The sequence below is a fragment of the Astatotilapia calliptera genome, chromosome 9 (assembly GCF_900246225.1).
Source record: "Astatotilapia calliptera chromosome 9, fAstCal1.2, whole genome shotgun sequence".
Taxonomy (NCBI): Eukaryota; Metazoa; Chordata; class Actinopteri; order Cichliformes; family Cichlidae; genus Astatotilapia; species Astatotilapia calliptera.
Window position 1 is genome coordinate 10,477,233 of NC_039310.1, and position 27,670 is coordinate 10,504,902.

At 39.5% G+C, this 27,670-nt stretch overlaps 1 protein-coding gene across 4 annotated transcripts in view; it reads left to right on the plus strand.

Moving 5' to 3' along the window:
* Nucleotides 1-647: 647 nt before the first annotated feature.
* Nucleotides 648-27,670, plus strand: part of col11a1a (collagen, type XI, alpha 1a) — a 68,762-nt gene continuing 41,739 nt past the window's right edge. The window contains exons 1-21 of one of the 4 annotated variants that reach the window (XM_026179229.1): nt 648-1,048; nt 5,536-5,700; nt 5,883-6,096; nt 8,322-8,484; nt 14,935-15,057; nt 16,168-16,260; nt 16,964-17,125; nt 17,344-17,442; nt 18,871-19,155; nt 20,321-20,386; nt 20,713-20,754; nt 20,870-20,932; nt 22,874-22,948; nt 23,082-23,165; nt 23,918-23,974; nt 24,858-24,911; nt 25,017-25,070; nt 26,039-26,092; nt 26,210-26,263; nt 27,114-27,167; nt 27,585-27,629. In XM_026179229.1, the coding sequence (XP_026035014.1) occupies nt 934-1,048; nt 5,536-5,700; nt 5,883-6,096; nt 8,322-8,484; nt 14,935-15,057; nt 16,168-16,260; nt 16,964-17,125; nt 17,344-17,442; nt 18,871-19,155; nt 20,321-20,386; nt 20,713-20,754; nt 20,870-20,932; nt 22,874-22,948; nt 23,082-23,165; nt 23,918-23,974; nt 24,858-24,911; nt 25,017-25,070; nt 26,039-26,092; nt 26,210-26,263; nt 27,114-27,167; nt 27,585-27,629 (2,121 nt within the window). In that variant the 5' untranslated portion in view covers nt 648-933. The remainder of the gene's footprint in view (nt 1,049-5,535; nt 5,701-5,882; nt 6,097-8,321; nt 8,485-14,934; nt 15,058-16,167; nt 16,261-16,963; nt 17,126-17,343; nt 17,443-18,870; nt 19,156-20,320; nt 20,387-20,712; nt 20,755-20,869; nt 20,933-22,873; nt 22,949-23,081; nt 23,166-23,917; nt 23,975-24,857; nt 24,912-25,016; nt 25,071-26,038; nt 26,093-26,209; nt 26,264-27,113; nt 27,168-27,584; nt 27,630-27,670) is intronic. The other 3 variants (XM_026179226.1, XM_026179227.1, XM_026179228.1) reach the window with 3 other exon arrangements.

The window sequence follows — 27,670 nt, forward strand, 5'->3', positions numbered from 1 at the left end:
ACATTACCCTTCATGACCAAAAACAAACAAACAAACAAACAAATAATATTCTGTTAGCTTGTTGAAGGTCAGTGTATGACTAAAATATTCCGTAGGTCTAGTTGGTCTGGATGTTTATGAGGCATAACATCAAAACATTTATTGATCTCTCATACCCCAAAGCAAAACATCTGCATTCCTCTAATTTATTCAAGTGTTTTCTTTCATTCCACACCCGCAGGACCTTTCAGGATCGGTTTTCTTTGCCTTTTTCATGTTTCTGTCCACGGAAAATCCTGTTGATTAGTATTTGTAGTGATGTAAAATATTGAATCCTCAGTGACTCTGTAGCACTGTCTGGTGTTTTGTTTGATTCAATGGTGCATTATAATTCACTACTATTATTTTTGAATGGTGTATAAGAAAACATTGTGGATAACAAATGATGTAGTCTCTGGTGAATTGTAGATATTATCAATGTTACCGAACATCCTGCGTGCACAGTTTTCCCAGGTCATTATGAGCTGTGTCAGAGTTTTCTTTCATGAAAAGCGCTCTGAAGAGACTTCGGGGGGCGCACAACAAAGCCAATGGGTGGACCCGAAGGAGAATTTCCAGCCCCGTGATTTGCTAATCGGGGGCTGGTTCACTTGTCATTTCCCTGTAATCCTTGCTCTGGTTTGTGGAGCTCGCCCAGCCCTCCTGTCCGTGGACGCACCAAGTGTACCGATTGCACTCTTTGCGTTTTGGATAAAGCCCGACTACCTTCACTGTGAAGGCTGGGCACGGTACAGGAGGATCAGGGCCTCGTTGTGGCTGAGAGAAGAGGCTTAAATTCGTCACATATGGCTTTTTTGTAGGACAGTATCTATCATTACTTGGGATTGTGGAAGGGACGTCAGTAAAAATCACTTAAGTCGCCCAGAAGTTTTATACACTTGTGGGCGCGCGACCATGGAGATGCAAAGGTGGTCCACAAGGTGGAAAACGAAAAGGTGGCTTATGGATTCCACTGTAACCGGATTCATCACTATAACCTTGGTTCTACAGGCTGCTAATGTCAGAGCAGGTAAGATTACTAGGTCCCAAACGCCTCTAATAAACTTTGTATTGCCGAAAAGGGGACGGTGTACGGAACGCCGACTGGATGGCAAACCTAGGTAACTGATGATGGAGATTGGGGGGTGGGGGTGTAACATACTTACCTGGAGAAGGCAGCGTTATGCTCGCATCGCAATTAGACGTGTTTTCCCGTTTCACAAACAAACAAGTCACAATAAGGTGAGACTGCCCCATATTTAGAAGCCGATGAAAGCCGAACCAAAGGCACCGCAAAGGTGTGCCCTGTTACTGCCACTGTGAGGAGAACCGTTAAATACTTTGAGACAGGCGGCGCAGGTAGTGCTCGTGAGGAATCGCTTGAAATGCGTGTATTAGTTGATCAAAATCCCGTTAATTAAAGCAAATTTTACCTCGTGCTACTTTTACGCATGAATGAAAAGCGTCTGCGGCAAATATGAAACACATGGCCTAATTAAATTCATCCTAAGCCGCTGGTATGCACTTATAAAGATCAGGAAACAGAGCATGGTGCTTTCTCTCTCTCTTTTTTGTAAGATTCACTTGGGCAAAAAGAAACCTCTTTGTTTGAACTGTGGTCCCCTAGGTGGATTGGAACACGGTTAGCAGGGTGGGCTTTTCCAGCCAGATGGCACTGGACATTTGTCGGACCCTGGACTTTGTTCACTTGTTTCTTACAACTGTTTAACTGCACCACTCATATCAGAATGCAGTTCTTTACTTCATGCCTGGCTGAAGATATATTCAACAGTGGATTGGTGTTTAACTTTGGCCGTGATCTGATTGCCAGTCTCATATTATACAGTGGGTGAAATTCTAACGTGTGAACGTGTGGAAAGATATTTAATTGAAGGTTCTTGGGCACAAACATTTTGACGTGAAAGTTGTGGTTTGCGGAACAGCAGCAATCGTTTCATGAAATCCGCTTTTATGAAAGGTCTCAGTGGATCTCCGACCTGTCAGAGCAGAGTGCAAATCAACTGTCGGTGTGGGTGCTAAAAGTGGTCATGCAGGTTCACCCTATCTCCACACTGCCCTGGTCCACACCAAAGCCCAAAAACTGGCCTGTGCATCCCCCCTCCCCCTTGCCACCCACCAACTTTGCACTTAAAGGTTTGGTCAGCTGCAGGACAAGGCTGTGTTGTGTCCGTGGTGGGAATGCTTCCTCTCTAAGTATTGAGCAGTTATTTGATGATGGTCCTTTTTGAGCTTCCCTATGATTTAAGAGCCTTCAAAGAGCAGACCTGCGTATGGGCCTAGCCTACCATTACAGCCACAAGTGACATGGTTCAGGATTACATGGGTCTCACATCTTGGCCGACAACTCTGTAAGGACTCCTTGTTTAAAAAAAGGCTGTTGGAGATAAACATGAACTTCATAGTGATATTTATCCATTACCTGCAGTTTGTCTAGTGGGTTTTCAGTGGTAGACTGAAAGCGTGTTCTGCAAAACAAGAAATAAATGCAGTTTAATTGTTTCACTTGATGTTGTGCAAATGCAGGGGTTCATGATTACGTTGTTGTGCATTTATCTACTTCACACAGCATTTTGGTATCATTTGTTGTGTTAAAGTACTACAGAACCTGTTAAATTTGATGAAAATTACTGAATTTATGGTCTAAATTGAAAATGTACCGTTTAATAACTAAACAACTAGAGACATTTTTATACAATTTAAATATCCTCCTGCAGACTTTGTGCTCTATGGTCCTAATTTCTTCGCCACTCTTTATGGCAGTAGGAGCTGTTCCTGCAGGGTGCCCTCTCCATCTAGCAGTGTACAGACACGTTTTCTCAGCCCCTGGGGCGTAGGCTCAGATGTGCATTCCAGCAGACAAAGCTAGCATTTCCAGAGTCTTCTCCTTAAAATGCCCAACTGTGAACAAGAGCTAATCAGCTCCTTGCTGGACCTTTGTCTGCTGAAGCTGTCACACATTTATTGTTATTGTCAGTTCATTTAGAGATTTAAACACAATGGGGCAAACAAACCCATATTTCCATATGGAGGCATACAGTAAAAAGAGATAGTGTGAGGAAAAGTAAAGTGAAGGAAGAGGAGTGGGGGGAAATGCTTTGAAAACTGGGTTGGTCTCAGTGAAGTTTCTTTGGTATGACAGCAGCATAAAGCCGTCTTGTTTTAGCCGGCAGCGTGGTGGAAGTTAAAGGAAGCAGAGAGGGAGAGTGGGGGAGAGGGGCTATATATATAGAAAGAGAGAGAGGGAGAGAGACACTCTGAAGATGTTATTAGAGTCTCAGGGAGCTGCAGGTGAAAAGGTCCTCTTCTATTTACCAGCCAATTTTACATTTCTTTACCTTAAAAGACAAAAATGCTGAAAATGAGAAAGTGAGTGTGGGATTTATTATAGGAGTGTTATGTACAGTTTAGTTAGAGTTGAGAGTATTTGGCCTCAGATGTGAATGATGATATCTTTTGGAACATGCAGTTTACAATGATGTACACTTGTGAACATGACAAATAAATTAAATCTGTCCATTTTGATGTCTTATGGCAACAAAGCTTTATATTGCTCCTCCCATTCTCCTCTTTCTCTATAGTTTGCATTATCATCCACGCAAGGAGTGATGGAACAACAGAGTATTTAGCAGCTCAGGTACTGCTTCCTCCTCCACACTAAGGAAGGTCCATCCTGAGTTCTTCTCACAGCTATGTGGCCTATTTACTTAGCCTTGAGGGCAAACACACCAGCTCATCAGATGCACTCTTTTAAAATCTGTGCACACTCATTTGGCCACCTTGATGGATTGGCCAGTATTGACGTTTTCACAGCACCACTGTATGAGGGTCGTAGCCTGGCCAAATTGGCACATCTGGAACATATGAGTCCTGGAGTCTGAACTGAAAGCAACTCTGCGGGAACTCACAATAAGCTCCTCAGTTCACGCTCCAAAATAAGTAGTTGCTTCATCCTCACAAGCTACAAAAATGACCATGTTGTCCTTAGTGAGGGTATTCCCACAGTCACGGCTGATAATGCTCTCAACTATTATTTAAGATGTTTTTAGATACTTTGCCTTATCTTCCTTTGAGCGTTTTATTGAAATGCGAGTGAGTTAATCAGCCAACACAGATTTTTCTTAGAGGGATCTATTAGCGGTTGGTGTTTGTGAACGGCCTTGTGACTTCTTCAGATTTCAAAGTTCAAAGTGCACCAAGTTTAAGGAGATCAGCTCTCTGCTAGCATTTTGACCTGTTGTGACTATCTAATGATCTTATACAAGCCTTCTGTATGAGAGCTGCTAGTGGCACATTCAGTATTCAGTTGTAGATGTTAAGACAGGAGCTTGTTCCCAGAGCACATGCTTCTCCGAATGAATGAAACATGCTCTTTCTTTTCTTTTCCTTGCCATTGCTGGAATGTTAACCAGAAAGTGTTGAGATCGACATCAGTGACTTTTTTTTAACATCCTCTTGTGTCAAGAAGTTAGAGAAATACAAGAGTTATTTGACCTCAACATGCCAACCATAACAGCGGCTTGAGAGCGATCAGAAGAGGCTTACTGATGCTTTCAGGCACCTTTGCATGCTTCCGCTCCAGAAAAACACATTAGTGTTATTACATCCAGCAGTCTGCAGTTGTATTGCCTGATTTATTCAGATACCGCTGTCTGCTTCATGGAGTAAACTGAGCAACTGTCATTTGAGCATATTCAGGAGTTAAACTCATTTGTCTATAAATAACGCTTGCTGAATTTATCCATCAAATATTTCACATTTTTATCAGACCTTGGGCAGGAAAAAAAAATCTTCCAGCTGCTAATGGCCTATATGGCCAATGTTGGTATATATACATATGGTATATGTTGCAGTTGATGTTTTCCCAACCTAATGTTTTATGATGAGACAGTGGTCTGAATAGAAGGCATAATTACAATGCTTTCCCATGGGAGTCCATTTGCACCCACATAGGCTCCTTTATGTAAAGCACATCAGATTGAAGAGTCTTATCAAGGTAAACCTATCCAGGTGTTATAGAGCTCGAATTCTGTTGGTGCATTGTTCATTGGTATGCTTGGCTTAGACATTTCCTGTCAGATGAGATTGTAGAGCCTGGGCAAGGCCACATTTCCTAATTTAACTATTTATTGTAAGAAACTGAACTCCACATTTAACCAGCATAACACACATATTTTTGATAAAAAGCCATAATTTATAAAAATTTAATTTAACATTAGGTAGAAGTCCTGTTAGTGCCCTGCATTTATTTACAAGCACAATGACATGTTTATTTATATAAAAAAAAAATGTTAAAAGCCCTAACACTCATCATTGTTCCCTTAATATCTTTGGACTTTGTTGAGAATGCACCTTCACTTTAGCATACTATCTTGATGGACTGCGTTTTATGTTTCCAACCTGAATCGTTCATGAGGTGGTTATGAAAAGGAAGCGCACCTTCATGTTGCCCACAGAAATCGCTGCAATAACCTGATGTTTTCTTTGCCTTTTAAACAGCAGAGCCAGTGGATGTCCTAAAAGTATTAGCATTTGAAAATTACCCCAAAGGAGTGACAAAAACAACAGGATTTTGCGCAAACCGAAGAGCATCGACGCCAGATACAGCTTACAGAGTTGCCAAGGAGGTCCAGATCAGTGCCCCCACCACACAGCTATTCCCTGGTAAGTACCTTTAACCTTAGACTGCTATGTGCAAACTGCTAGTGACTGCTTTTATCACGACATTAGGTGAGCATGAGAAAAACATACCATGCAGATATGTGTAGATTTCCATGCTGGGCGAAATTAAATTTTATTTATTAGATCATCTCAGTCACATTAACTTTTCTGTTTTGACCATGCAGGTGGTGTTTTTCCTGAGGATTTCGCCATCCTAGCCACAGTGCGTCCCAAATCTGGCATCCAGTCCTTCTTGCTGTCCATTTACAACGAGCAAGGAGTCCAGCAGCTGGGCGTGGAGGTTGGACGCTCACCTATCTTCCTGTATGAGGATCATAATGGCAAGCCAGTCCCAGAGGAATACCCCCTGTTTGATGGTCTTAACCTTGCTGACGGAAAGTACGTCAGATCTCGAACATTCACTCACGTAGTCACGTATTCGAACACATGCACAGGACCTCAGAGGGAATGGGTGTGGAGAGTGAAGGGTGTTAAAATGCAACATGGGGCAAAGGAAACATGCCAGTGCTTTGGCATTTTGCAGCACTGAATAGTTTTGAACAAAGTGATCCAGCATTTATTTATTGGTGCCAGTTTTGCTGGACTATGCGTTCCTATAATGCATTGAATGCTATTTTAATCAGCCTAAAAATAGTTTAATGACCATGTAAAGCTAAATATTTTCTGATTCCCACTGACTTGTTCTTTTTAATAAAAGTGAGAAAACAACCCAGATCTTCCCCTTGTTGCGCTGCAGGTGCTCATCACCGGATTAGCCATCTCATCAGGGGTCTGTGGGCATAGAGACAGGTCAGAGACAGACACTGGATTATTGGGGCACAGCAGGACTGCTATGGACAACCTGACCTCATCTATGAACTCACTGCCTCTGCTATTTTAGAGACAGAAGCAAGGGGCAGTACCAGAAATACAGGCCTCTTAACATTTAGCATAAACCTGATTATCTTCTCCCATGTTCAAAAATCACAAAATGCTCAGTGGGAGTTTTTAGGTCACTGTCAAGAGTCCATGTGCAGGGACAGGCTGGGGATAAATAATCAGAAAGGATGCTGTGCTTTACAGTTTCTTCCAGTGTTATTAAAGGATTTTGCACTTGCTGAACATGCTGAACTTTAGAAGGAAGTCAGAACCCAGTCACAATATTTTTGTGCTCTAAATTGGCTTAAGATGAGTTATAGTATATATGCTGTTATCATAATAGAAATAAGCTTGACAAATCCTTGAAAAGTCAGCAATAATGCTGCTTCGTGAGCATTTTTCAGCAAATGAAAGATACTCTGAGCCGGCTTTGTGCTAGTCTTGTAGGCGGTTTTGCCCATTATGTGCTACTTGCTTTGTTAGAGAGTGCACTGTTTTTGGTGGAGAACTTTCCAGCTCAAGGTCTTGTTTAAAACTTCAGTGGCTATAGCTGCATGCATGGATGGATTCACTGGTACTAGCAAGCAGACACTCAGGCTGAATAGGGAGGTACAATGATCTGCTATTAATGAGGTAAAAAGGAGCATTCTTTTATTTAGAAAAATGGATAAGATATGATGCAACTTAGTTTTGCCATAATTACACTTTTTAAATATGATTTATATAATAATATGCTATTTCAAATATAATCTTACCCCTCCGATCAATATGCACTTAAAGTCTGAGAAAACTGACTGAAGTCAACGATTGCTTTTCTGCCACATAAGGTGACAAATAGTCCTTTGTGCCGTAGTGCTTATCCCAGAGAGTGTTGCACATTTATTTTTCTCCAAGCTCCATTTCCTGCCCTGGAATGTGTCTGTATGACTTAGCTGATATTCAAAGACACATTTTCACTTTTGGTAACACAATTGACCACGCAGATAAATGAATTATCAGAAACAGTTATATCTGTGATTAAAAAAAAGGTCTTTGATTGCTATCTTAAGTTAAGATGTTGTCAGGTCTCATCTTCCACCTGTGAACAATGTTTTGACTGTCTGTCTCCTGCTCTGGTAAGGCAAGCCTTCCTGGATCTTGACACACACTTTCCACAATGTTCACAACGTCTGTCATGCTAAGTAACCCAGAAGGAGGATTAAGTTTGGAGTTTAATGAGTGTAATCCCGTGTTAAACAGGGCCAAAGTGTGGGGGCAAGAATGTGGTCCAGTGCTGCCTGGTATGCAATAGCCCTCAAGTGCAGCGCAAATGGTGCAGAGGCAAGGAAGGTGTCAGACTCACGTGTGACCCCAGTTAACCCATTGCATCGATGGCGGTTGCCGATCAAAATATACCATAAACACTGGAGCATGTATTGTAATGAGTATTGTGAATTTCTTTCTCCTTGAGTTGTGTTGTGAAGCAGTCAAAGTGGACTACATACTGTTAAAGTGCTGATGTTGTTTTAGATTATGATTAAATTAAATTAAATTAGATATCCTAATTTGTACTTGACACCTATAATAATATTTTTTAGCAGCTATCTGCTGTGTCAAGGCCTTTTTATTATGTGAGAATTCCCACAGCAACAACATGCAACAACATTTCAAAAATGATTAAATAACAAGCAGTTAACTTATTGAACTTTATAGATGTTTCCTTTTTTTCATTTATTGCTTTTCTCCTTGTGTGTGTCCTTGATTAGGTGGCATCGTGTAGCCATCAGTGTGGAGAACAAAGTGGCCACTATCATTGTAGACTGTAAGAACAAGGTCACCAAAAACCTCCCCAGGAGTGACCATGCCTCCGTCAGCACCGATGGCATTACTGTGTTCGGCACCAGGATACTGGATCAGGAGGGTTTCCAGGTAAGGTTGTCAACGTGGTGGATTGCATATGTACAGTGTTTGTGATTGAGTTTTCTAATCTGCATTTTGACACATTTGCTTTGTATTTTGGCACATTGTTTAGGAACCATGCATCTGCCATCTGTGACTGAAAAAGTAGAAGTTTAATCCATTACTGTGTGTATTAAATGCATTTTTCCCTTGTTTAATTTGAAAGAGTATTTACTGTCTACCCAGTTTTGAAAGTGCGTTGTTTAGTAGGTTATAGTTTAAATCCCGCTGGCACAGATCCTTGTGATCCTGACAACATGCGTATCCGATATGAGATATCTGAGACCATTTGAGCTTTGTCGCTTCTCATTTTCAGTAAAGCTACCTTGTGGCAACTTTAACATTTGCTGTTTTATTTGATCTTCCCACAGAAGAATTTTCCATAACTAAGGGATATTGAATATAAATCGAATACAAATCTGCTTTGTTCTGCTTCAAACTCCCAGACTGTATGAGTAACTGTCTGGGAGTTTGGGTTTGTTACCATTTGTTCGTTCAGTGTGATGTTTGTTCTGCTTTGAGGCGCAGGTCATCCAGAGGTTGATGGTGGCAGTGGGTCAGGCAGACGTAAATAATGACAAACAGAGGCTGAATTGTCATGATATTTATGGTGAAACATAAAGGTCACTGGGTGGCTGCATGAGAACTATTTTGGACTGAGGTTTGCCTAAGTGGTACAGACTAGATTTACTGCCTACTTTTACTTTTATTTAAAAAAGTAACCATTGCAGGTGTATATTAAAGCATATATTTATGTGGATGATTCACTTATGTATTTTAATATATTCCACAAAGATGAGAAAAGATAAAACAAAGACATCAGTGTCTAATATATAAATCCAACATTAAAGACCTTTAAAAGCTCAAATCAGACACAAAGACATAGACAGCACAAACAGTCACACCACTTCATGTTATGAGAACATGTTTGTTTATCCTGTTTACGTTTATAAAGCATTATTTTGCTTTTTATGTTGTATATCCTGATTATTTTTGTGAGAGCCCCTTAAAAAGGATTGTTCATCTCAAGTGAATAATCTTTCTAAAAACATCTAAAAAATGTTTATCAGCTGACAAAACCAGATTGTAGTTTATGATCTATGATGGCCGACTTATTCTTATTTGTTGTACTATTTTTTTAAACGTTTATAAGCAGATTTGCTTTCACATATCCTGTCAGTTTTGATTAGATTTATGGGGGGGGGGGGGGGGGGGCACTGAGGCCCGTGTTTGTATCAAACAGTGTGTCTAGTCAGAGGCTGGCAGTGGAAGGGCTGAAAATATGAGCCATAAGTCACCTAACAGGATCTTCTCTGTGTAGTTTTTGGAACAGGTCTCCTGTCTGTTCTCTGTCCTTGCGCTCTTCAGATATCCTCAGTGCCCATTGCATGCTGGGATGTACAGTAGAGGGGAAGGAAATACCTCGACCTTTTACATTCATGCCAATTTTTTTATAATGAGAGATGATGTCAGACCTCCCCCTGATGTTTTGATCTTTTTTTTTTTTTTTTGTAAAATTGGTCATTGCTCGAGTTTTATGAGATTTGACCTGGTAAAAATATAACTATGTATAAGAAAATTTAAAAAATGTTTTGAAATGTAAGAAATACAAAATTGCCAGTTTGTCCAAAAGTTTTACTTCTCTGTTAAATGAGTAGTGTTCGATTTATAGGGTTAGATAGCACACATTGCTGTTATGTGTTTCTTTACTCAAATTTTGGAATTTATTTTCCCAACTTCACCTGCATTTTTCATAAATGTCTATTCATGCAGTACCTGCCTCAGGTTTGAGGCGACCACCATGGCAAAGGGATCTGGCTTAGATGAATGGGAGTCTTTCATTGAGCCTTCAGGCCTTCTTAGTTGCTCATCTCCTCCCCTCCATGCTCACCACCCCCTCCTCCCACTGTATCCTCCCTAGGTTCAGGCCTCCCTACTGTGTTAAACGAGACTGTCTATTCATGCCTGGTGAAAACACTCACACATATACACACACATATATATATATGTATAAATGCACAGATATATCACTTTGCCTTTTGAGTTCTTTTTCTTACTTGCGCATTCTAGTGTTTACTAGGATTATAAATCACATATTGTTGTAATTGTTGTATGAGGCTGTCTAATTACAGCTGACTGTGGTTAGACTTAAAGGTATGTTGCCTTTGGCTACAGTATGTCAAAGGACACATGCTGATGATAAATTTGGCCAGTGATAACTTGCCTCTGTATTTAGAACTTGAAGTAGGACTTTAACTGAGAGAGAAAAACAAACAAATAGCTAACTGTCACAGAAAAAGGTGACATTGCTGCATGCTAATGGTTCAAAAAATAGATGTTATTTCAATATACCTCTCGATTCCAACAATTTTACTATGCGTGGACCTCTTCCATGTTTATTTATATCCCAAGATGCCTTGTGGTTAGGATGAGGTAGAATGTAAAAAAAGATATATGTCAGAATTTGCCCTTTGCAGATCACAAATATGATTATTTTCCAGGTTTATTTCTGTCACTTTGTGCTACATAAAGTATAAGACAGATGCAGTTTTTCCAAAAAAAACAAACATAACTTTTTATTAGCGACTCCTTGACTTAACTAGTACATGTTAACAACGATCCGTGAAATAAACAAAGACATGTTTCAGATAATAATGTAATAACTGGTAAATTTATTTGAAAATTATAATAATGTTCTTCGTAACTGCTTTGACCCTGCTTATCCTGATTAACTAAAATTAGCATAGCTTTAATTTTAGTTACTTTTCCCTTGTTAGATTCTTTAACAGATCCATTGGATGTGTGGGTGAGGGTGATTTAAGTGTCTGATTACATTTGTTATGGTATTTGTTTTTGTGACAACAGATGCGGTTTACATTGGCAAACTTTGTGTCTGCACACACAGTGAAGAGCTTCCATGCTAACGACATGTTAGCATGTGGCTGTGAGTGCTGTGAGCGTGCACACGTGTGGATGTTGCGCATGCCTGAAACAGACCGCCTTGAACAATTTGGAAATCAGTTGATTGTGGTCCCTGGCTGGTTGATCAGTGCATCTCCGTTTCTTAGTCTTGTATTTTGCTTTAACTTCTTTGCCAAAGCCCTTTGTGAAAGTGGATTTTTTTCAAAGGCATTACATAACTTTACTATTTTGGTAGCATGGGATGCTTCACAAGGTGGATAAAGCAGGTATAGAGTAGCAAACTGATTTCTACAAGGACTGACAAGTATCAGCTGTTGATCTTAGTCCCACTGCTCTTATTCATGCCCTCCCTTTTCTTATTGACCTCTAACAGTGCAGTCATTAATGTATAACCTCATGGGCTTGCTTCCATGCTGCACAGATGTATTCTGTAGCCAGGAGGGGCATATTTTGGAGTTCTGGCTTTACTCCAAGTTGCTTTGGCTTTTTTCACCCCTTTTTTTCTCAGCAGTCCACATTAGAAGACAGGCTTAGAACTGTGGTGTAACTCTTCCCAGGTGTTTCCCAGTACAAAACATCTTTTACCATCCCAGCTGCTCTCTCTAAATCCCCGTCTGTCTCTGGAGCCCTCATGGTGTTGCTTTCCAGATTTAATATTAGTTTCTCTCTTACCTTGTCTTGGTTTTGTGGTTTGGCTCTTGTTTGTAATGCAGGTCTGCAGCAGTCTTATTATTTACTGGAAAGACATTTTAATGAACCGTTAAAGGAAGAAGCTGTCTGTGGGATTTCGGTTTATACCTGAGAGATGAAAGAAGAACTTGGCAGGTATATTGATGATGAGATGATTCATATAGATTTGCTTCAACATTTATCATCCCAGCAGTCTCCAAGAATAAAATCTTAAATTTAATTTAAAATGTTTTTATCTATTAAAACTTTACTGGTGTTCTTGATTGTGAATGCCCATCTTTGATCATTTTTTTTCTAATTATAACTATTGTTGAATATGTTGGTCATGACGCAGTCAGAAGTTTACTAATTGTGCTGAGCTGGTTTTGAGTGAGAACACCATGTCTCCACAACCTATTTGTGTGCAGAAGGGTGGCTCTCAGACGTGGACTAATTACAGCTGACTCAAATCAGGGTTCAAGCATTCACTGTTGGTCTTATGGTGACACATGTGAGGTAATACATGTCAGCTTGATTCAGGAGAAAGCTTGATCTTACCTTTTTTTATTGAGTCCCCTCCCCCAAAACACTTGGACTGAGGCACACACAAATCTCTTTCCAGGCTTGATTTATAGCTGTTCAATGATCATTATACAAGTAAAATTTTGATTTAATGAACAATATGGCAAATGTCTTCAAATGATAACACAAGTTAATTTTTTATTTGTAAATGTATACACAGACAGGTATGTTAAATCAAACTAAACAAAAAGACATCACCCTTAAGCTTTATAAATGTGTGTTTGGGCTCTGTGTCTGGCATTTTGCTGCTATTGTTTGTCTCCATTTGTGTCCTTAGAGGGAAGAGACCGGACCTTGGTACTGAGTGGTTACTAAAAGCTTAGTTGTGTGGTATCTTTCAGACACTGTGGGTACAGCTATTTAATTGTCCCACTGTGCGATCCAAGAGTGTGGCTACTAAAATGTAATATATGTAGTATAATGACTTGGCATGAGCAGAAATGTTGTGACTAGCCTAATAAAACAGAAAGTTTGAATTAGGCATGACAGATAAGATCAGATGTTTGGCAGTCCAAGGAATGGAGCAACTGCAGTAGCTAGAAGAACCAGAGACAGAGAAGATGCTTTCTATGGTACATCAGATAGACTTTTGTGTGCAGTTGCAGTGTGTTTAACTTTAAACTGACAGTATGAGGTTTAATTTTTACAAATGCATTCCTACATTCAGAAACATAGGCAGGATTCTCTGGACTGCCAAAGTGATGCAGTCAAACACGATGCGGATGGATCGTTATACACGGAGCAAGCCCTAACACATTGATGTTTATTCTGAGGTACATGTCAAGGATCCATAGATCTGTTTTTTTAACAAAAGGAGAGTTCATGCATGCACACACAAACGTGCACACAGACACACAAACACATTCTCCTGCCAAGTTTCAGCTTCCTTGATTCCTCTTCTGTCTGACTTCCAATACTCTGTTCTGCTCTTCGACCTATAGTGCCTCTGCTGACACAGATATGTTGGGATTGTACCTGTGAGCTGCCTCAGATCCAACACCCTTCACCCAGCCATTGGTTCAGTGGTGGTGTAGCGTGTAGATGCACAAAGTCAGTCTGCAGAGACTCAGTTCAAGCAGTTCTAGACGCCAAAGAAAAAAACTGTTTGATTTGGCTATAAGACCAAGGGCTTGGCAGTGCTGGAGTGGTGTCAAGCGTTGCGGTATCCGGTCACACAGTAAACATTCATAAATCATGTTTGAAATCTACCTTTGTTTGTGTTTTAGGAACTTAAAACTGTGTGCAATACAAATTTTGCTTAATTGGTTGTCTTTATTTAGCGGTCAGCTGAGCTGTAACACAATTGCCTTTCGACACTCACTACAATCGACTTTATGGGTAAACATGTCGTCTTGTGGGTTTGCTAGGCAAATCAGAAAATACTGAGTTTGAGTCAGATAGCTGGCTGACTTGTGAACAAGGATTCGAGGGGAAACAAAGATTCTTGTGTTTGCTTTTTACGTACCCAACATTTTTGGCAAATATGTTTTTTATTTTTTGAAGTGGTGTAAAAAAGCTGCGTGCTGTGGCAGGATATGAAGTTAGAATTAAATGATCAAAACCACAAATGACACTTAAATTTTATTTTTCTCAATGTATATTCCCTGTGCACATGTGATAAGGCATATGTGGGATAAAAACAGAAATACTGCATTGCCAGGATTGTTTGCATTTCATTTTCTTATCTTTCGTTCACTATAGTTGTTGTACTGAGTATAAAGTCTTTTATATTTATAGTAAAACACACGACTACACCAGGTGTTTCTTGTGTCTTGATGATACTCGTTTATTTATTTTTCCTGAGGTAAAATCCAGTGCTGATAACAATAATTTCCCAGTGTCTGAACTCGGTTTCCTCCCTGCGCCTTGTCGGTGTGGATTCTGTGGTCTGTGCTTCAAGCTGTTTAATCATACAAGACTCAATTCTGCCAGACTCTATAAGTGTCTATAATTTAAGATTTTCATTTATTCCACTTTACACAGTGTGTGTGGATGTTGTGTGAGTCTGTGAGCAAGATGAGGCATGACCCTCATGCCAGTAGGCCTGGGTACAGCATTGCCTTGTCAGGGAGGTAGTGATCAGGTTTCATAATCCTTTAGGGAGTTGTCAGTACTAGTAATATTCATGCAAATTAACATGCAACGAAATAAGGATTTCAGATGTTGACTGTATATTTTTAAAGCTGGCAAAGAAATTCATATGTGGTAGAAATTTGCTTATTTTTTCTGTTTTTCTGTTTTCTGCAGGGGGACATCCAGCAGCTTCTGATTGTAGAGGATCCCAAAGCAGCATACGACTACTGTGAACATTACAGCCCAGACTGTGACACTGCCCTCAGCGATTCTTTGCAGGCACAGGAGCCAGAAGAGGTCAGGCAACCACCAGGGAGGGTGGTGGAGATTCCACAAATCAACCATAGTAGCTAACATAAAAATAGGAATATAAACTAAACTGTGACAGAGGAGGGGCTTAGATGTTTTAAAGCCTTAATTACCCTTCTTTTTATATTTTAATGTATTAAAATAAATTCGATATTGGGAAATACTCCCCAGGGTAAAGTGCAATGCTTTGACTTGATCTTTCACTGTTTCACAAACCTAAAGGTTTATGATCCTGGAGAATCAGTTCATCATTTGCACTAGAGTGATGCATGCTGACATACCGACAGACATGCAAAGCTGTTAGGATTTAATAATCATGACTAAAACTTCTACTACTACTGCAATGTTGTATTTTTGTTGCAGACTATACAAATAAGGAGTAAAAGAGTACTGATTGGCTGATTTTCCATTTGTGTTCAGTACAATACAGATATATTTATCCAACACATCCATGAATTTTCGGTTATCTGGAGCTGTCCAAAACCTGCCCTTTATTTTTTCACATACTCAGAAAGATGCCATAAATTGCACTATTGATTATTCATTGGTGAATACACAGTCATGTCAGAAGCTGCTGTACATCTGGCCACAGCGATGTCCTGGAAGGTGTATTTGTACCTTAAGGGCCAATATAAGTGTGATCTACCTGTTTTTGATCAATTAGTAACTGCTAAAAGAAATTCTACCTGCCTTAATATTTTAATCATTTAACCATGAAGGCATCATGTTGAGACTGCAAATTAAAGTTCAAAAGTCACCATCACTCCTTAATAAGGAACTGCTATATAATAGTTCCACTTTTATTTTTTTTAATCAGACCAGGTATTCCAGCTGATCTTAGAAGTCCTGTCGTGTATAATTTACATGACTTCTGTGAGAAATTTCTATTACGATGTCCCTGAAATGCTGCTTGTAATTTAGTCTCTGTTGTTTTTCTCTGTTTTATGAGATATCTAACTGTTTGCTGTTTAAACACATCGGATGATGAAGCTGATTTAAATTATGTGTGTCATTTTCTTGTTGAAAGAAGTTGAAAGAAGATGTGTCTTGCTATTGCTAACATGAAAACCTCTCTCCCTCCTCTGTCATCCTCTCCAGTACACTACTGATGATTTAGATTACTCTGTGTTTGATGAGTATTCAGAGGGAACGACAGAAACCAGTCCAACCTATGATGATTTTGAGCCGCAGGTAAATGGAAAAAGCGAAGAACAAGATGTTTTTGCGCTGTCTCATTTAGATTTTGGTTCTTTCGTGTATTGTCTCCGTGTCCCACTGTTATGTTTACATTCATGTCAAAGCTAAAAAGGTCGACTTGCCCTGCGACATGAAAATATTGAGATCATGCCCTTAGTGTGCAGTACTGCAGGTGTAAATTTGAATGTGGATGCAAACATACACAGTGTGCTAGTCCCGTCTTGTCTGTCTACAGCCTTCTCTTGGAATGCCATCTGCTTTAAGTGAATTTCCAGCATATCTTTGAAAGTACTGTATACACTGTGGAATATCAGCAACTCTGTACTCTTCTGTGGATTTCATATCTATGCATTTATTTATTTGTTTTTTGTGCGCTTGTGCCTGACTGTGTCCTAAAATCGTTCCTGTGTGTCACATGAACAGCTCAGTCCTTGATTGTTGTACAGCACCCTGTTCTACCCAACTGTCACGCAGTAGTATTAACATGATCAGGGCTCCAGTTGCAGCCCTTTTTAGTTGATCTGCATGAACAATATGTAAAGTGATACGTGCAGACCAAGTACTGTGTATCCAGCTGCTTCTGGAAACACAATTGTATTGAAAAAATACTGTACATCAATCAAGGAGTGTGGCTTCAAATCATTTCCATTTTCCATTTTCCATGTTTGGTATTATTTATCACCGTCACCTCTTCCAGAGAAAGAAACGTAGTCTGTCCTCGAAAAAGAAGATGACCAGAAAGCCCCCCAGTAAAACTAAGCCCAAGCCCTTAAAAGCTAAAAAGTATTCCACTAAGAAGAAACATCAGATGCCTGGCTACCAGGCTACAGCACCGGAGCAACACCGAGGCGATATTAGGGTAAAAATTCATTTCGAGATTAGAGAACATCCCATCAAGATCTTCCCGCCCTGAATTCAGAAGGGAAAATCTGTGATGGCAGATTTCAGCCTCGCTAACCTTCTCAGTGTAGAGGTAGCAGCGACTTCAGTCAGCTTGAGAAGACCTCAGCAAATAACCTCTAGTCTGAGCTTTTATGCTAACCTTTATTCTTCTTTGCTTTTTTCAACATGACTCAGATAAACAATTTAGAAGGAGATTACAATACAGACATTGACTACGGAACTGTAGATGGTACTCACACTCAGTCCCCCTTTGCCACGAGTGGACCCTATGAGGTAATTTTCAACTCACTTCTGTGTTAGTTATTTTGGGGAGTATGAACCAGGATTTTACCCAAGGAAGTGCCTGGTATGATATGACAAAGACATGGAGATTCAAGTCAGTGAATCTCTGTCTTTTGACCTTTGAATTGATGGACAGAGGATAATTTTAAATGCTTAAAAACAAAAATACACACACACAAACACACAAACATATATATACATATATATTAGTGCTGTCAGTGTTGATCTCATAAAAATTACGCTGTAACCGCATTAACGCGGCAAATCTCCATTAGCGAGGATTGCCCCGTTTGTGGGGCTGCACGGCGTCAACGGGTTAGCTTAGTTAGCTCGTATATATACATATGTGTGTGTGTGTGTGTGTGTATATATATATATATATACATATGTGTGTGTGTGTGTGTATATATATATATATATATATACATATGTGTGTGTGTTTGTATGGCAGAAGCTGTGTCATCCAAAAATACTGATTGTAAATTATTTAGCAGAGATTATCTGCTAAACAAAAAATAAAATTTCCTGTTGTCCATCACAACATGAGCCTTGTGTTGGTCACTATTTGTTCTTATTACCTTGAAAAGAACTATGATCAAAAGGCTTAACGCTCACAGCCAGCTATGACTGTGCATTGTATACTGCAGTTTTTGACAAAGTTGATGTGATTATTTTAATGCTTAATTTGCCTAAATGTCCACAGCAAGTGTAATTGCATCCACTTTGTCTTGCTCTAGAACTAAATCCACAGCGATCACCACTGTGTTTGAAAAGCACTATTGTGCCAGGTAATCGTGGTTGTGGTGAAAATCGCTGTGGCTAAAACATTTTAATAGAAATTGATTTGCTAATTTTGATTTTATTTGCGTTTCAGTTACTTCACTTCAAATAATTTGATGTTTTTGCAAGTTGCTGATGTCTTTAGTGACATCTGTTTGAGCCTTTCTTTGCTTTTTGCATCAGTATGCCATTTACAGAACGGCCATACGATGAGAGAGAAAAGCAGGCTCGGATAACATCAAGCCTTTCTTTATATCTATGATTGCCAAACTGATAATGATTATGTTTTGTTATCATGGTAACACTTTATTTATTCCTTTTTTTCTGGTATAACAAGTAAATTTATTGAAATACATATATCACAGTACTTGGCTGTAATGGAGTGATATATTGAAGAGTGAAAAGAGTGTAGTTGTTTTTCTCACATTAAAGATAATCTAAGATTGACAATATGGTATTCAAAATAAGTGAAGTGTTACCATTTCTTTTCTTTTCTGCATTTCCTGTTGAATGAACTTGCAATTTTCTTTAATAACATCTTAAAATGGATTATTTTACCTCAGTCGCTTAACTAACATTGTCATTTCCTTGGTTGCTCACTATTATCCCCACCCCCTTGGCTTGGTTAACACATGAAAGGCTGAGGAGGAAGATGTTGTCGGTGCATATGTCACCGAGGCCACTCACGTTGCTCCAGAGCCCACCGTTGTTGCAGAAGCACAGGACACCTTGGATACTGGTGCGGACGCATATGACTTTAAGGAGTATGACCTAAACCAGTATGACTTGGGCGAGGTTGACAGCAGGTTGTATGATTATGGGGCGTATGATGAGTATGGCACAGCCCTGCCTAAACCTGAGGCGACCTACGATGATGAGGTGGGGCCTGGGGTCGCTGCTGAAACCGATGTTTCGGAGAGTACTGTAAGTATCACACCCGGACCTGGTGACTGACGGGTGTGCGCATGAACAGCATGCATTAGAGACTCTGTGTGTCGTGGTTTCACTTAGTCCTTCAGTGCACGTCTTCTTTGTTTGTTGCTTGGCATGGGAAATGCGTCATTGACACGTTAAGTGTGGAATCAGGTGATCTGCTGCTGTTTCAACAGTGTGTGTCTGGTGATTCAGCGGTCATAGGGACTATGCATGCATCTATTTCGCTATAGTTTTTGTTATTAAGGTGGATTTCTATTTAACATAGCACAGACACTTATTCCATACACATCTTTTAATCAGTGTATGCTGACCCAGCCTACACCCACTGATACCAAACAAGGCCTATTGCACCTCCCTACCCACCTCATCTTTCAGCAGCTGGCTGTGATCCCTCCCTCTGCTCGTCTCACTGTGGACTGCAATTAGCCTATAAATCGTAGGCAGCTGTCTGCATAGTGCACCCACACAGTTGTAAAGAACATGCAGACTTTACTAATCAACAGTTTGTCACAGTATGTTATTTAGTCAGTATAAAGACCATATAAATTAACATAACTCCTCATTTTGTGTCTATGTTGGAAAATTTGGCCCCAACTTTGTGCTAAATGTACACAACCAGACTCCATTAAGTGCATTATGTGTCTGTGTGCCTTTGGGTATTGATACTGTAGAATGTTAAGATGAGGCCTTATATGCCTTTTACTACCCATCTCACACACAGCTCACCCAGACTTGCACCTTCTAATCTCACCACACCTTCTCCACCTCCATAAGGAAGAACTTACTCATATTATACATTTGTTATGTTCAGCTACTCATGTGTATTTGCTAAATTGCAATGTTGGAAAAATAATGGGAAATAAAATATACTAAATTTACATAGATAACCGCTGGTATGTTATATTTGGTGATCATTTATTAACCACACTGCTCAGTGACGATGCAATGACAGCATGACTCCATTTCAAGCATGCAGAGGTCCGTTGTCGCTCATGAGGATTACCCTTCTTCTTTGTTAGTGTTTGTTAATGTCTCGCTTTGTATTATCCATGATTTACTTAGTCTAGTGCTATTTGTACCTGTGGAGAATAACTGCTCCATGGTTTAGCTTTACATTTATAAAACTGCCTCCACTTTTCTTGCTTAACTGCAGGTCGCTGGTTCCGTAGCAGGCTTTGGACAGAAGGGAGAGAAGGGCGAGCCGGCTGTGATTGAACCTGTAAGCTCCAAAAAGTCGATAATTGTCCAAATATTATGACTTATTATCACTTTCCTGGTACACATATTTTTTAGAAAAATGTTATTCTCAGAGCGAGCAGTCTCACTTTTATTAGAACTTTAAATCATATTAAACCCAAACGAAATAGTGACAAACCCAAACCACAGTTTTATTTATATACTTCTTTAAAGATCCCATTGCAGTGCTATCTAAACATCTCCAGAACACAATTTTTTCCTATTATTATCTAATCTGGAACTTATCTATGATACTGCTTTTGCATATCCCACTATTTGCGGTGATAAACACTTTGCTTGTATTTTAAGGGCATGCTAATTGAAGGACCACCAGGACCCCCCGGCCCAGCAGTGAGTATATTTTTTTGGGAAAAAAAGAGACCTAATTATGCGAAATTATCAACTCTTGTCAGAATTTCCTGAGTTGACACTCCGTTGGTCTGCTAACTTTGTTTTGCTTATTCAGGGTCTTCCAGGACCAGCAGGCCTACAAGGACCCCCAGGCACCTCTGGAGATCCTGGGGACAGGGTAGGTTTATCATTTATGTCTCCAAGCTCATAGTTTTTTATGTGGATTTACTCTGAATTCTGAATTCAACTATGTTCTTTCCGGTTATACTCTTTCAGAAAATGAATGTCTGGACAGCTTAATAGACACTCCGAATTAGTGAAATTATTTTGTTATAGGTTCATTTATTGGTAGACTTCATTTACGCGTTGAAGAATAACGATCTATGTCAGTGTTTTATATGTGAAAGGAAGGCAGTGTGAGGAATAGAAATTTTATAGCACACTAATTGCATTGAAAACTGCATTGAGAATAATACTGAATGAACTGTGTGTAGCTTACCATTAAAAGTTAATATGAATATCAAACACTAGTGATCTTGGGGGCATTACTTGTGCTACACACAGTTCACTGAAATTAAACTTCTTGTTGTAAGAATGGTTAAAAGCAAGTTTTAGCACATTCAAACTCTGACAGTCATTCATTTCTACAACAGTGCACTTGAAAGTGTATTAATAGATTATTGTCAGTAGACAGAAATAGTCTTGAGCTGTTATTTTCACTTCCTTGCTGCTCATCATTAGCATAAGCAGCAATAGCCAAGGTGAGTGAGACTATACCTGAGATGTAAAGTATTGTTATAAAAGTCTTAAAACCAACTGTTCCACAGTTCTGCTGCACGCTCACACATGTGCACAAATACGGCTAAAAAGAAAAGATGGAAAAAAGGTTGTTAGTTTTGAATTGCAGATGGTTGTGTTGCTCACCGATGGACACTCCTAGTATCTGTGCAATTAAGCATTTATGTTAATGATATGAATAGAAATAGCACAATATAAGATTAAAACTTAAACTAAAAAGGAGCAAAAAAAGTAATAAATCACCTGAGTAGAGATTCAGTAGTTTTGTGTGTCCAACATCAAACTAGTCTATATATATTGTAAAGTTGACATCTTCTTGTTGCCATCTATACACCTAAACAGTGTCCCGAATGTAAATAGTATAGTTTTGATGCTGTCATGACACAGCCTGTCTACAGACATATGGACAAACAAACACGCAGCAAATTGCTGTGAATCCTGGTATAGCAGGTATCTGCGCGTCTGCCTTTTTGCCGTGATGACACACACATACACAGACACATGATTACAGCCACACTAGCTACATCAGTGTGTCGGGTAAAAATTGTAATTTTGTAGCTCAGATAAAGATACTTATTATGTAGTTACAGATGGACAGAAAATGTAAAAAATGTCAAACAGGGCTGTAATCTGGGAAGAGGAAAAAAGTACTCAGTGAGGGTCAGTGTAACCCATCTTTGACCAGAGCCTTAATCTGAACATGAACTATGCAGTTTAGTTAAAATCTATAGATCGACAGAGAGATATATAAACACCCAGCAAATTAGTAAAGGCAATCATTTTGTTTAAGTGTCAACACACACACATACAGAGTCACAGGGTGCACTGATGAAAGTGCAGAGCATATAGATAATTATGTTTTTACATTTTGTATAAATTTGCTTTCCACCCCCTCGTGTTTGAGTCATTTTAGCGATCTGTACCATCATAAATTCTTGAATTCAGCCAAAATATAAATGGTAGTACATACAAAGATTCAATTCCATTCAATTCAATTTTATTTCTATAGCGCCAAATCACAACAAAAGTCGCTTCAAGGCGCTTTATATTTTTCCAGTAGATCGCACAATAATAGATACAGAGAAAAACCCAACAATCCTATGACCCCCTATGAGCAAGCACTTTGGCGACAGTGGCAACAAAGATGTGACAAAGTCCACAGGAAACTGCCAGAGAGCTTTTGCCACAACTGATTTGCTAATGGTTAGATGTTATAAACATAACCAGCTATGGAAATGTATTTTTTACACTTTTTTCACGTGCCATAATTTGTTTTCAATGTTGATGCTATTAATAATTTTTTGCCTCTTCTGTATCACAGGGTCCTCCTGGACGCCCTGGTCTGCCTGGTGCTGACGGTTTGCCGGGGCCCCCTGGTACCATGCTGATGCTTCCAGTAAGTGCTCATACAGCAGAACTACATTCCATCCAAACTTATCATATATCCATAACCAAGATCATTTTTAGGATATTGCGTAGTGATGACAGAGTGAGCTGAACAAAATGCGCTGTCTGTGTGTGTCCAACAGTTCCGTTTCGGCGGGGATGGTGAGAAGGGTCCAGTGGTGTCGGCCCAAGAAGCCCAGGCGCAGGCGATCCTTTCACAGGCTAGAGTAAGTAGAAACAACATTTTAAAAGCCACAGGGAAACCAAAAGGCTGTGGACAAACCCCTACCCCCTCTTGCTGGCTACATAGAGCTGTAGGGGGAAAGGAGGGGAAGGAAGACAGAGACAGCATTTTGGTGAGGAGGGGTTGTGCTGCATTTTGTTGTCCTTGTGGGGCTAAAAGGAGACATGCCGAGTGGGCTAAAGAGCAACAGCATGAAAAGGCCACTTTGAACAGGTGGACAGGCAGGAGAGACTGTTAAAAATACTTCAGGGGCTCAGCGTCTGTGGGTGGGCTAAGAAACAGGTGTAGTCTTTGCATCTTTGTGGAAGAGGAGATGGGCACTTAGAAAAAGAGACAATTCACTTTAGACCCAATAACTGAACAGGTAAACCGAATAATTGCTAAATCTGATTATTAAATGTTAAAGTCATCACAATGAGACAGCAACTGGAGGATGATAAAGAATGTTTACTGCAGTCCAGATGAGAGGCATCTCAGAATAGGATGTAGTGATCATGTAGTGTGAGCAGCGCCACAACTTTCTTAACCAAGACCAAAAAAAAGGATTATTAAGTGCAGACATGCCAGGATACTAGAAAACAGACTATCAAAATATGTAAAATGGGAAGGAAAATTCTGAAAAATGCATAAAGATATGCGTCATGTGCTGTTTATGCAGTTTGCAAAAAGTATTATGAATGTTTTTTTTGCCTCAGTGAAATTTGACCTTGCTCTTGTCTGTGCCCATACCTGCAGCTGGCTATGAGAGGACCCCCTGGGCCAATGGGTTTGACGGGAAGATCGGGGCCAGTGGTGAGTGAGAATTTATCCTGTGGAATTTATGCTGCAACACAGCTCTTCAATCTCTAAATATGTTTATTATTCATAGTTTTGTGTTTATTGTATTCATTAAAGTTGTCATTTACAGCCATTGTATATATCTGGAACAAGTATTCAAGATCAAGTTAATCAAATGCATATTTTTAAAAATGCAGTGTTTTATTAGATTGGATTATAAAATATCTTCTTTTGTTGCTTGTGCATTTTTCTTTGTACTGTTGGTACTAGAAGAAAGTACAATCAAATACAGAGTAGTACGTTTTTTTTGTTGCTCAGTGAAACAGAGGAAAAACACACATGTTAACAGCTGCTTTACATATTGCAACTGGGCAAACTTTTTTTTTCTTGGGCTTGTTGATACAAGATCCACAGCTTATCTCCAGGAAAAGACCCTACAAAAGACTTGCCCAGAGATGAATGCCAGATAAAACACCGATCTATCACTGTACCTGTATGTGTAATCTTAGGCCTCTGGTGCCAGCTAGACCTGGAGCTATCAGGCTAGTCTTGCAAATAAGTTTGAACTCTAACTTGGCACAAAGCGTTTAGAAGCTGATTGTTTGCAGCAAATAAAGATCAGCGTTTAAGCCAGGTGGATATAATCCATGATTCAAAAATCTGATAGGAGTGTCTTGCAGTTTATAATATCATATGTGCCAATTTGTGCTTAAAAATAATCGGTGCAGTGATGTTTATTTTGATGAGCATTGGTATATGGTTTGAGTGCTGTAAAATGTCGCCATCTGCTGTTTTTTTAAAGAACTGTTTTCCATAATCTTTCCTGAAGGAAACTGTGAAAAAAGCTTGAAAAGATGTGTATATATAAGCATGCTTGGTTTGTGTTCTCTTACTTTAGGGTCCACCTGGCATTTCTGGATTGAAAGGTGAAAGTGGAGACCCTGGTCCTCAGGTGAGGGATAAGTTATGACTTAATGAATGAGTGAAAACATTTCACACAAACTGAGAAACAAATAGTGCTGCTGATCACCAAACTGGTCCTCATGTGCTTTTACAGGGTCCTCGTGGCACCCAAGGTCCCCCAGGGCAGCCTGGCAAGGCAGGCAAGCGGGTGAGTGAACTCACTCACCTCCAGCACTCGCACTGCAGTGTGTGTGTGTGTGTGTGTGTGTGCTTGCATGCCTCTGTGTTTGTTGTGTGGTTGTTTGTACTTGTCGTCTCTCCTCAGTAGCTGAGAAGCTTATTTCCACTCCAACAAACAATTGCTTGAGATGTGCTTAAAGGCCTGTGGTCCCTCCAATCCTCGGATCAATGGCTGGGCAGTTAATCTGTCTGAAAATGCCAAAACATTAACACTGACTATGAATGTAGGGTGCAATTAGTGTCACGGTTCAGTCCCTCTGCAGGGCCAAACATCGTGACCTAATTGGATACTAATAAACATAAACCAGTCATTTGCAAGTTAGTAATACAAGCTTAATTAAAATGCAGGACCTTAGCTGATTTTAATGTCACAAAATGTGATTAAATATTGCTTAATTAAATAAACAGTATGCAAGCTAGTTATGTATGGATGCAGTGGATGAAATGTATCTTGCACTGTCATTTCTAACGTTTTCCCTAAAAACTAGTGAGGCAAGGAGGAGATAGAGTTAATAAGAGAAATGTAAGCTGCCCTTCAAAAATGAGTCAAATCTGAAAAATAAACATATTCTTTGGTTTTAATTCATTATTTACTGATTATAACAACCAAACAAATACTCATTTTCTTCATCTATCGGTAAGAATTTGCAACATCCAGGAAGCCAACTGGTTCACAGGAAGAGTAAATCTAAATGAAAAAACAAATATTGACATTTTATCTGATGATATAAATAGAACGTAGTCGCTGGTAGTTTTCTACAGAAATGAAAAAGGAGACTGATACTAAAATACAAAATAGAAAAGTGCGTGTTTTTAAAGCAGATATAACAAAAAAAAAATATTATCTTACTTATCTAGAATCCCATAGTTATGTTCTGAACGTCTCCGCGGTATCAAAATCTGTGTTCATATTTTTAATCTCGCTTCTGTTTTAAGGGTCGTGCTGGAGCTGATGGTGCCCGTGGGATGCCTGGAGAATCAGGTTCTAAGGTACAAATGCTGCTACATAACATTTAAAGTTTATTTCACTAGAAAAGAGCAAATAGTGGAAGTGCTCTTGTCCATATAAAGATTGCTTTTGTAATATTGCGTACTGTTTCCTTACAGGGTGACAGAGGATTTGATGGACTTCCTGGGCTGCCTGGTGAAAAAGGACACAGGGTGAGCATAATATGGCACTTCATACGTTAAATCATGTGCAGTCTGCTCCTTTTGCAGAGCTCTCTGATTTAGAATAGCTGTGAGATTTATCCACTGAGAGTAAATATAAAACAGAGCATCGTTTGCCCGAGAAACAACTCTAGATGTTTTTGAGCAGGTGAACAAAACACTGCTTCCTCGTGTGATAAGTCACAAAACTGGCATTAAAACAAACTCTCTCAGTTATACAGGATTAGCCGTCTTAGATTACAATAATAACCAAAGGTTTGGATATCTTGGATCTCTTTTAGTTGGCTGTAGTGGGTGATGTAGTTTGGAATTTCAGTATCTTTCTAAGATCATGTTGAGTAACATCCTTAAATTTCAGTGTGCTGAGTGAAGAACTGTTATGCCAAGAGGGGAAAATGGATTAACAATTTATAATTTGCTACATGGCTTCCACTAATGTACCTGCATTAATCACGCACTGAAGCTCGGTAATTGGTTTGTACATTGAAAAATTACCAATGAAATCACTGTCGAGTACGACATCCTGCCTGTCACCTGGTTATTCGAAATCTGTGTTATGATGTCGTATTTGTTTCATTCCGAGCAATGGTTTATAGCATCAAAGGTTTGGTATGAAGGCTTTTACAGTATAGTGAGATGCAGCAGGAAGTGAAAACATAATGTGTTTAGTATGCAAGGATGAAGAAACAAAAAAGTAACCAGTGTTTGAAAGGACACTAATGTAGTTTTCAAATTAAAAGCTCCAACTAGAAAATTCTACAAAATAAATAAAAGAACATCATAATGTGAGATATTAACCTCAACCTGTGTGTCTTTCTGATCTCTTTCTTCTTTTTCTTAGGGAGAACCAGGACCAATGGGACCCCCAGGTGCCCCTGGAGAGGATGGACAGAGAGTAAATGCTTCCTCTTTTATCTCACAAATACCTGCACTCAGCTGAGATGCATCACCAACATACTTATTTAGATCAGATGTGCTTCACCAGCTCAGCCCTCAGGCAGCAGCAGCTGGGTTGAGACTGGGAACTGGGAACGAGGGGAGGTTGTGTCTAACCTTTTCTTCTTATGAAACTACCTTAACCAACTCCTGGCTGTTGGTGCATTCAGTTATGTTTGCAGTGGTTTAACATAAGCTGTAACTGATAGAGGATTTTGAGCACCTAAAATTAAAAGTGATGATTACTAATATATAATGCAAGATGCCACTGTTTACTTCCTGGTCTGGTTTATTTGAATTAATATGATAAACGCTAAAAGTTCAGTAAAGATCATTATATTTCATTTTCTCTGATTATGTCTGTTTCTTCCCTCAGGGCGAGGATGGAGAGATTGGGCCTCGAGGATTAGCTGGAGAGAGTGTAAGGCTCCTGGTTTTATTATATCATGCCATCCCAGATCT